This window comes from Lactuca virosa, chromosome 2 (genome assembly GCF_052849685.1).
Source record: "Lactuca virosa cultivar CGN04683 chromosome 2, Lactuca_virosa_CGN04683_v6, whole genome shotgun sequence".
In the NCBI taxonomy this organism is placed as follows: Eukaryota; Viridiplantae; Streptophyta; class Magnoliopsida; order Asterales; family Asteraceae; genus Lactuca; species Lactuca virosa.
This window is the reverse complement of record NC_136427.1, coordinates 208620076-208630146: the sequence shown is the minus strand read 5'-3', so window position 1 is coordinate 208630146 and position 10071 is coordinate 208620076. Positions and strand designations below refer to the sequence as shown.

General features: G+C 33.5%; 1 protein-coding gene across 2 annotated transcripts; it reads right to left on the bottom strand.

The window, feature by feature from the left end:
• Positions 1–1933: 1933 nt before the first annotated feature.
• Positions 1934–7656, bottom strand: LOC145160099 (uncharacterized). 2 transcript variants are annotated; one of them, XM_079079204.1, is made up of 6 exons: positions 7606–7656; positions 7386–7515; positions 6364–6861; positions 3845–3976; positions 3080–3705; positions 1934–2682 (listed from the first exon to the last, which is right to left on the bottom strand). In XM_079079204.1, exons 2-6 carry the CDS (start codon positions 7513–7515, stop codon positions 1984–1986), a joined length of 2085 nt encoding a protein of 694 aa, XP_078935330.1. In that variant the 5' UTR covers positions 7606–7656; the 3' UTR covers positions 1934–1983. The 2 variants fall into 2 exon arrangements, with proteins under 2 accessions (XP_078935330.1, XP_078935331.1); XM_079079205.1 differs by having other exon boundaries at positions 3845–3913.
• Between the last annotated feature and the right edge of the window lie 2415 nt (positions 7657–10071).

Here is a 10071-nt window from a genome sequence, read left to right as displayed (position 1 = left end):
TAATTTTTTTAGCGGATTGTTGGTCTCCTCGTGAAAATACTTTGTCTCACTCCCACTATTATCCAAAAATTTCTTTCTTTCTATCATGTTCCACATCGCCCCATTAAAGAAACGGGGGAGAAGAAGATCACTATAAAAAGATTACTTTGACACATTGTTGGAAAACACACACAAAGCTCTTTTAAGTTATGTTCTTCATACTTGGTTTAAACTAAGTTTAAATTGTTTTTAACCAATAATATTTTGTTTCTTTAACTGGTTTTTACAATATTGGTTGGCTATCGAAATTGGGTTTTGGGTTGGAGTTCGGGGAAGATTTTAGCCCCGATGAGGCTCCCAATAAGATATCCATCGAGAATTAGATTGGTTGTCCTGACTCGAACCCGCCCTATTGCCATTTCGAATTTGAACAGGGGGTAACATATATTTTAACAGAATAACAAACATAGTGGATCTGCCAGTTGACTTCCAGTCAATGGTCGATGTGCACCCCACTTGACTTCCGGGCTGGATCCGTCACTGCATATAACAAAGTAAATGAGTAAAATGTTAAACACAAGTTACCATCAATTCGATCTCGACAAGGCTTTGACGATCGTATGAAGCAACCATAATTTTGATGGCCTGCTGCTTAATGGATTATTCTCATCACTAATTGTACGCATGTTTAAATCAAGAACCCTGGTTAGTGGTTACGGCTATTGAATTTAGCTGAAATATAAGTATTAAATATTGGATTCTTGTTGAAATTGATGGCCAATAGTGTACATACATTATGGTGTCAACTAGAATCATTTTTTGGTAACACTAGAATACAACAAAACATATGATTTTTGGATGAATTACAACAGCTGGAGTCACATGCTGATTAATATATTGTATGTGTCACAGGTGTGTGAGAAGCCATGACATAAACATGGGCACATGCCCAATTGGTATAAGGGAAAATGACTTACAAGCCCAATGAAGTTTCCAAACCGTTCAGAAAAACTCAATCATGTTTTGTCTGTTTAAAAAACCCAACAAACTTAACCTTTTGTCTAAAAAAGTCCAACGAAGTTTCCAAACCGTTTAAAAAACCCCAATAATGTTTTGTCTGTTCAAAATGTTAAGTTCGTTGGGTTTTTTGAACAGACAAAACATGATTGTGGTTTTTTGAATGGTTTGGAAACTTCGTTGGTCTTACAAGTCATTTTTCCCAATATGGTAATAAGCCACGTAATCTGTTTCTCTTCTTTGACTTCCATAGAATTAAACAAAAGTGTAACTAAGTTGGGATTTTTTAAACAAAAGATTAAGTTTGTTGGGTTTTCTTGAACAGACAAAACATGATTGAAGTTTTTTGAACGGTTTGGAAACTTTGTTGGGCTCGTAAGTCATTTTTCCTTGGTATAAAATACCAGGGAAGTGCACCGTTATATGGGATGGTAAATGTAAATCAAGTCGTGGGCCTATGAGGGATTTATTTATTTGATTAAAGCAGATTTTTGGTCTCACATGCATCCTATATGGAAAATCTTTGCATTCAAGATAACGATGTAAAGAGTCAATATACTCCCTCCGTCCCAAAATTATTGTCCACAGACAAAAAAAAAACGCACAGATTAAGAAAACATTAATTACGACTAACTTTATAAAATGAAAAGATAGTTTTACTCCTTTGTTGCATTTAATTCCATTGTAATTGCATTTAATTCCATGATAGTTTAACTAATAAATTGAGGGGTATTTTGGTAAAAATGATATTTATTTTTAAAAGTAGGCTATTATTTTGAGACAAACCAAAAAGAAAACATAGAGTATTAATATGGGCCGGAGGGAGTACTTTTTTTTGTCTTCCCAGCCACAAGCCTCTGGCTGAAATTGCCTTCCGAAACCAAAAGCATTAAATGTCACATTTTTGTGTCTCGTCGTATAGAATCAAACAAAACCGTTATTATAACAAATATTGAATTATATTACAATTATTTAGAATCGTTGATCTTACAACAATTTAAATATTTTCGAAGTACATCTTGAAATGAAAGGGATCCTAAACGGAAAACAACGATAGTTAGAATTAGATTTTGCATTGTAAAGATGATTGTTGGACCGAAAGAGGTAGCTAGAACCATATGTGGAGTGAATTACGTCTTTTAAGAGACGATATTGTAGTGCAGCGAACAGAAGTACTGGTGTGGTAGCAATCACAGTGATAAGAATTGGTATCCATTTAAGATGTTCACGGTATAGCACAAAGAAGGTAACACTAAAAGCAATCATCATGGTTGTTATTGAGAGGTAAAGTGTTGCTAGACCCAACATCAGTTTTCTAGGTAATGATTCCAAGAAATCGTCTTCCGCATAACGAGAAGTGAGAATGGATAAGAATGTGAGTATTGAAGCTGATGATGAGAACAAAGATATGGCATCTGCCACCACGAAAATCAAAAAGCTTACGTTTCTGCGGAAGAAAGGGATACCATTGGTCTGATCGTATCCACCTGGAACTGTAAAAGCTGCAGCAAATACAATGGTGGCAATAAGCGCCGCTACCACCATACATTGACTAGCTGTTCCTTTCATCCATTCCTCACCTTTTACAACTAGATCTTGGTGCTCCTTGGTGAATATCTCACGTGGTGTTAGTCCATCTTTGTTCTTCCGTTCCCGATAAGAAGGTAGGACCATTTTCTCTACTTCCTACAAAATATATAGAATTATAAATCGAGTAGATCAATTTGATTGAGGTGTCAAACTATTCATGCCAATCGCAAAGAACACATGTTTATGGCTGATTATCCTCTTAACAACATACGCTGGATATAGAAAAGAAAATTAGTTTACTTACATGAAGCCCATGACACCACCATAATATAAAAACAAATAAAAATTAATAATAAATTTATTATCATAAAAGGTGAGAAATTTCATAGCCCCCAAAGTTATACATATATTCGCCATGCATGAGAACAAGTGATTGCAAACAAACATCAGTCGATTGTATCTTAAATTCTTTCCTACAAGTGCCTCTAGGTAACTTATTTTACATCAATGAAAGATAGCCTGTAAGTGTGGGGAGGAAATGATGAATATGTACCTTGAACCATAGTAGTTCACGTTGCATCTGAAACGCACCTCCAGACACATCCTCAAGTCGCTTTCTCTCCACACTCCTCGCAACCAAATGCAACATATTGTCCTCGTTTAGATCTTTGAGAGGAGTAATCATATCCTTATTTAAACCTATCTCATGCAATAGGTTGTAGATATCCGCTTGACGATGTCTGGCAGCAACATGGAATATACTTTGATTGTTATCATTTACTTTCCACGCTAGATCAGGATATAAACGTATGAGCTCAACTACGAATCTCGTATTGCCCACCTCTGTGGCAACAAACAGTACTCGAGAAGAGTACTTTTTACGTACATTTCCTGCTAGACCTTCAAGATTTCTTGCAACTGGTCCTTTGATTATGTTACGTATTTCAACAGGTATATTGACAATATTATCAGATATGAGTTTTAGTAGTTGCAGAGCTTCATCTATCTTGTCAAAAGCTGGTTTTTCATATCGTTTAACGGGAGGATCAGGGGGGCCCCTGAGTATGGTATCAATTTCTTCCCTAGGCTTCTCAGCAATATAACACCAAATGGTTTTTAGTATCTCCAATGCTTTTGCTTTACTTTCCTTTTCATGAGCTTGCATCTTCGTACATATGACTGTAAAAATTCAAAGCAACAACCAGAAAAGAAGGCAAAATGAAAATACATGTCAGATATTTAATAAGTAAAAATTGATAGATGATAATAATAGGAGATGGAAGATGTATAATCAACGTCAAGGAATAGAGATTCTTACCCCATTTTATGGTTCTCATGATGATATTAGATTTTATTTCAGCAAATGCATCAGTCTTTCGAGCCAAAGCTGCAAGTACAATCCCACTGCTACTAAGTTCTTCATGCTCTCGCAGTATGTCTAGTGCGATATCTAAAAGAGATCTAACAATCACTATGTTGGGGAATTTCTATGGCCAAAGCAACAATAATCATCAACAAAACAACAACGATGTCTACCAACTAATTTTTGTTGGTATAATTCTCAATAAGGGTTTTTAGGCATAAGGGTATGTTTCTAAACTTTCCATATTTCCCGGTAATTGTGTTTTAGCATGACTCCTTTTTCCATTTAGTATAAATAGGGTAATCGTTTGATGCTTTACATTAATTTTTAGTTTCAATTTGTCAATAAAACCTTGGATACCAAGTAATTTGTTTTCCTTCCCATTTTCTCCTTTTTTCCCTTGTTCTTCCCGTGTTGCTTTTTTGTTCTTCATGCCACACACCTAAACCTTGTGCACCAAGGTAATTTTCAAGTTTATTTGATGTCATTTGGTATCAATGCTAACCATGTTTATAGAATAAATAGTACAATCTCGATATGGAAGGCTAAAAGAAAGAACCATGATTGTTCCATTACCCAATGTTAGCAAGAAGTAACTATGCCGCTTGGGACATCAAGATGAGGGTTTTTATGCTGGCTTAAGATGTGTGACAACAGACAAGCGATTAAGCAAAGAACCCTCAGAATGTCATGAGTGTCAACATGGATAACATGGCAATGGATGTCATCTACCCAACTATCCTGAAGATATTCTGTTGTTTCCTGACAGATAAGCAGACAACAAAAGAAGCTTGGGACACATTTAAAGTCATATACATGGGCGCTCGTCATGTAAGGCTGAGTTTGAGATCTTGAAGATTAAGGAAAAAGAGACAAAATGAGTTCTCCACAAAGATCAACAACATAGTAAGTAACATTCGAACATTGGGAGACATGATGGAAGAGGCTTACATTGTCAAGAAATACTAGGGGCAGTACTGTCTAGATTCTTACATATTTGCTTCAACCATTGAACGGTTTGTAGATCTAGATGTAGGATTAATGTCCTCGTAACCAGAAATACTAGGGGCAGTACTGTCTAGATTCTTACATATTTGCTTCAACCATTGAACGGTTTTTAGTTAAAAGCAAAGTCATTTTTGGATTGTCCTCATAACCAGAAATAGTTAAGAAATGATATTAGGAAAGAAAGGAAATGATTTGTTAATATATTATATGATTAATATATTAATTAGAAATACATAATTGATTTGTTAATTTATTATGTGATTAATGGATTAATATGAGATCAATAGTTAAACAATTGATTTGTTAATTTATATAATTAATAAATTAATAAGAAATCAATAAAAATTAATTAATTATTAATCAAAATTAATTTATAATTAATTGGAATTAATTAAAGGTGCAACAGATGGATTGTAATTGTTTAATAGTAGAACAAAATAAGCAATTTTAGAACCATCCATGGTATGAACGGTTTTGGAGGAGGTTCTAAGGTTTTTAGAAGCCTCCTGGTCTAGAAGTTTCCTGGTTGTAGATAAGAAAATTTTTTGAACTGAGATTAAATATATTATATTATTAATTAAAATTTGGATTCATCTCCAAATTGCCTAAACTATAAATAGGACTCTTTGCTTGCAAATTTCGGGCATAACATTCCTAAGAGACATATAAACGAAATTTCTTCATCCTTCTCTCTCTCCTCTTTATTATCGGGTTTCTAAGGTTTTAGGTGTGAACTATTAGATGTATTATACTTTTAGTGCTTGCTTTTTGAAAACTAAAAGGAAAGGTTTCAAAGAATTGTTTGCTATAAATATTCCAAATGTATGTAACCCTAATCTCATAAATTTTGATTATGATCTAGGATTCTTATACCAGTTCATTGTATGTTGCTATTAATTGTAAAGACATAACATAGATTGGAATGACGTCAGACCCAAATGAGGGATTTTTTGGGAGGAAAGAAGGTGATAAATTTTGAATTAGGGGAAATGTTGGTATAAATCAGAGTAAGGGCTTTTTAGGCATAAGGGTATTTTTGGGAAGTTTCCATATTTCCCAGTAATTGTTTTGAAGGGTGACTCCTTTCTATTAGTACAGTGTTTAAAAGGGTTAGTATCTGATTGCTCCTTATCCACTAAGCCTATGTAAAACTTTTATCATGTTGATTACTTATCTAAACGTGAAGATGAGTAATAACAAAATAAATAAATAAATTAAAAAAAAAAACATTATGTTTTTAGTTTCAAGTCCTCAATAAAAACCTTGCATGCCAAGTAATTTGTTTTCCTTCCCTTGTTCTGTCCCTGTTTCTTTGTTCATCCCTTCAAAGGCTTAAACCTTGTTCACCAAGGTAATTTGGAGGTTGATTTGATTAAAACTTGACCAGTTATCCAAATTGGTACAATTTACTAATTAAACAACAAACAAAATATGTAGCTGTAATAGTAACATGCTAGAACGCTTACCAAACATATCATTCTCAACACATTTCTGAAGAAGCCAACCACGGTTCTGAGGTGTCCAATAATCATCATACAACTTATCGGAATTTTTGTACAGATACTTCACCACCTCAGAATGTCCAAACAGGGCAGCCATATATAGTGGCGTCATTCCTCCACTACCAGTGATTGCCACCAAGGCCCTGCACTTTTTAACCATAAGCTCAACCATTTTAACATTGCCAACTGCAGCGGCTAAACAAAGGGCAGTGTTGGAACTGTTATTTTTAAGTTCGAGGTCCTCCTTTTCCATCTTAGTCATTAGATTTTCCACGAACTGTTCAGCCTGTTTGGTGCTTTTTGTGGATGCAGCGACATGAAGTGCTGTTTCATTATTTCCAGTCACACTATACCTTACCAACTCTGGCCTTTTATCAAGAATCTCTTTAGCAGCTTTCCAATCACCTCTAATAGATGCTTCATATAGAGGGATAGCAATTTTCATGTTCTCTTTACTAGTTCCTTTAAAACAATTCCAATGCAAAGTTAGCACAAATTCATCCAGGGACAATATTTGTAATATTCTGTAACTTTTCACCATGATTAAGCATCAATTCTAGTGCATACAGCCACTTTGAATACTTCAATTTGGTTTAACACACTGAAATCGAGGGTTTTATGTGTTGGTGTCTTTGAATATTAAAACTAACATATTAGATATGACAACCGAAAAATGAAAATCAGTTCCATCTTAATGTAGACTTTCTAGGAAAGAGTAATGCATTTCATGTGGAATTTCTACAAGGAAACGAAGCACTTTTCAAACAAGTCGAATGTAATATAACTTACTCTTGTAATTAAGTTTCCCGAAGGAGACTAGTGGAAACAGAAACGGAAAGGTAGCCAGGTAGGTATAAAGTATAAACACTTATTTCGTCCATCCGCAAGAATGGAGCACTAATGCAAAGGAATCATCTTCTTTGTATGAAATGTGGTGTAAACTAGCAGTACATGAAGTAAAGAGTAAAATGGCTAGCAGAATTTACCATTAAGTAGATCTGGAATAGGTTTTGAGCGACCTTGAGAAGCAACTGAAATTCTGATATCCTGCTGCTGCTCATGGGTTAAGGACTTCTGCTCATCGATTGAGGCTAACTGCACACCTGTTTGCGCCATCTGCACAGGGACATCATTGATGATTATAACTCTAATAATTGCTTGACGCCATGACTAGAAAATCAGAGGATTTGGTGCAACTGACAGTACCTCTGCGTCAGCAAGCGATTATTACGTTTGAATGAATGAGTTTTAAAAAAGACATGAGATTGATTATTTGAACATGCATGCTATGATTTATATACACCTAATACCTCCCTTGCTTAAGTCAACGTCGTAAGTCTTTAAAAGTTCAATTTTTCTGCCAATCAATAAATTATAATTAGCGACAACTTGCAGTTGTTCAAAAAAATAAAATAATAACGACAACTGTTAATAGTCAAAAAAAAAAAAAAAAAAATTCAAAAATGTTTCCATAATTTTATTAATAAATATAACATCTATCATCTATCACCATTCACGAGAAAAATTATATAAAATAAAAAATGATAAATTTCTTACATTAAGTATAGAAAACTATATCTTGTATACAAATGTATAAAAGTTGAGTCAATGTTCCTTCAACCAACTATTTTAATTTTGATAAATTGGATATCAAATTATTTTTCAATTTCAAAAATCATTAAAATTAAGGGTAGAATTGGTACGGTACGAGACATTTTTTTTCCAAACCGTATATACTGTATCAATTATAGTTGGTATGTAATTTTAGTACCATATCAAATATAGTTAGTACAAACTTAATTGGTTACTGGTAAGTTCGGTTGGTACATTTTGATAATGATATATACCAAGATGTATGAATGTTTTGCGAATTAAGATTTATGTGTTATTGTGCACTTAAAGCATACATGTGAGTTTTATAAATAAGATTTTTGTGAATGGTAGGATTGAAAATTCGATCCAAAAAGATTTTATAATTTTGTACCTTGAGTTTAAACTTAACAATGGAGTAAATTGGATACGTTATAGTTAAAATATGAGTTTAAACTTTAAACATTACTAGAGGTAAATGTTAATATCAAAGCTCTTGAACTCTTAACCGTTAATACATTTAAAGCTAAAATATACAATCATATATATATATATATATATATATATATATATATATATATATATATATATATATATATATATATATATATATATATGAAAAATGAATTGGTTGGTACGGTAATACCGTGGTATTTAAAACCTTGTATCATTGTTAATTAATTGGTATGGTACTACCAGCCAAACATACTGGCTACCAAGCATACTGGCTACCAACATAATTGGTTCGGTTGATACACATGTTGCTTGGTTTTCCATGGTACATATTTGTCACCCCTAATTAAAATTAGCACAACCTGTTATTTTGTCACATCATATCTGGAACTTTTAATATCTGGTCGCCAACTTGTTTGTAATCTAACTCGTTGTACGATGATAATTAAGATATATTGAAATCCAAAAAGTTAGATTTCTATTCGTAATCCAATAAAAAAGTTTAGTCAGATGCTAGACAAAATTACAAGAGAATAGACCCATATTTAGAGCTAATGATGGGTATGTTTGCGGATTAATGCATAAAAATCCTTAAGTTTTCAGGAAATATTTGGTTTAATTTTTGCAATGATCTCATTTTAGAGGGTTTCTCGGTTAACTTCCGGTTACATGGACAACTGGCGCGCCACGTTAGCGTTGATTGTGCATTTTTGGCTAATCTAGCATTATGTTGTCCTTTTCTTAAAAACAGGCAAGAATGTGATGACATGACGAAAGAGGAATATGTTGTTTAATTTTTGCAATTAAGCCCTTTTAGGGGTTTTCCGGTGAACTTCCTGACTACATGAATGGACAGGGGCGCGCCACCTCAGTGTTGATAATGCATTTTTGGCTGACGTGGTAGTGTGTTGTCATTTGCTTAAAAATAAGTAGAATGTTACGAAATGACGATAGAGGGATTCGAAGCCTCGCCAACCGCAACCCTAACCATCAACTCTACTACTAGGCTGGGATACTCTTTGTGTACTTAAATTCGTTCTTTAAACTAGAATACTATATGAATCCTCGTGCGTTGCACAAGAATTTAATTCCATAACTTAAATATTAGAAATATATGTCATTTAAAAATAAGTTAAGGGCATTCGGTTCTTAGGATATGCATTACACTTTGATATATTTTTAATGTCTCTTGCAAAAATGGTGTTCGTGATTTGGATATGACAAAATATTCTATGATGTTTACTGAAGATATTATTTTGGATTGTTTGGTTGCCATTTGGGATCAAATTTATTATAAATCAAGTTTATAGCTCGAATTTGTCTTTATTATTGGATATAGGATTTGATTTTTGTATTTAGTTAAAATATGTTATCACCTTCAGGTATATTGAGAATTTGATTGTTGATGTTTGTGTTCGTATGTATTAGTTGTAAAAAAGTATACTATAAAAAGAAATTTAAAGAATTATGTTATAATTAGTCTTTAATGATCTTATGTCAATGGCGGATCCATGATCAAAGTAAAGGAGTATCACCGACAAAAAAATCGCATAATACACAATAAGAAAAAAAAAAGCCAGAAAAAATTACACTACTAAATTTTTTTAGGGGTATTCCGGGCTACCCGCG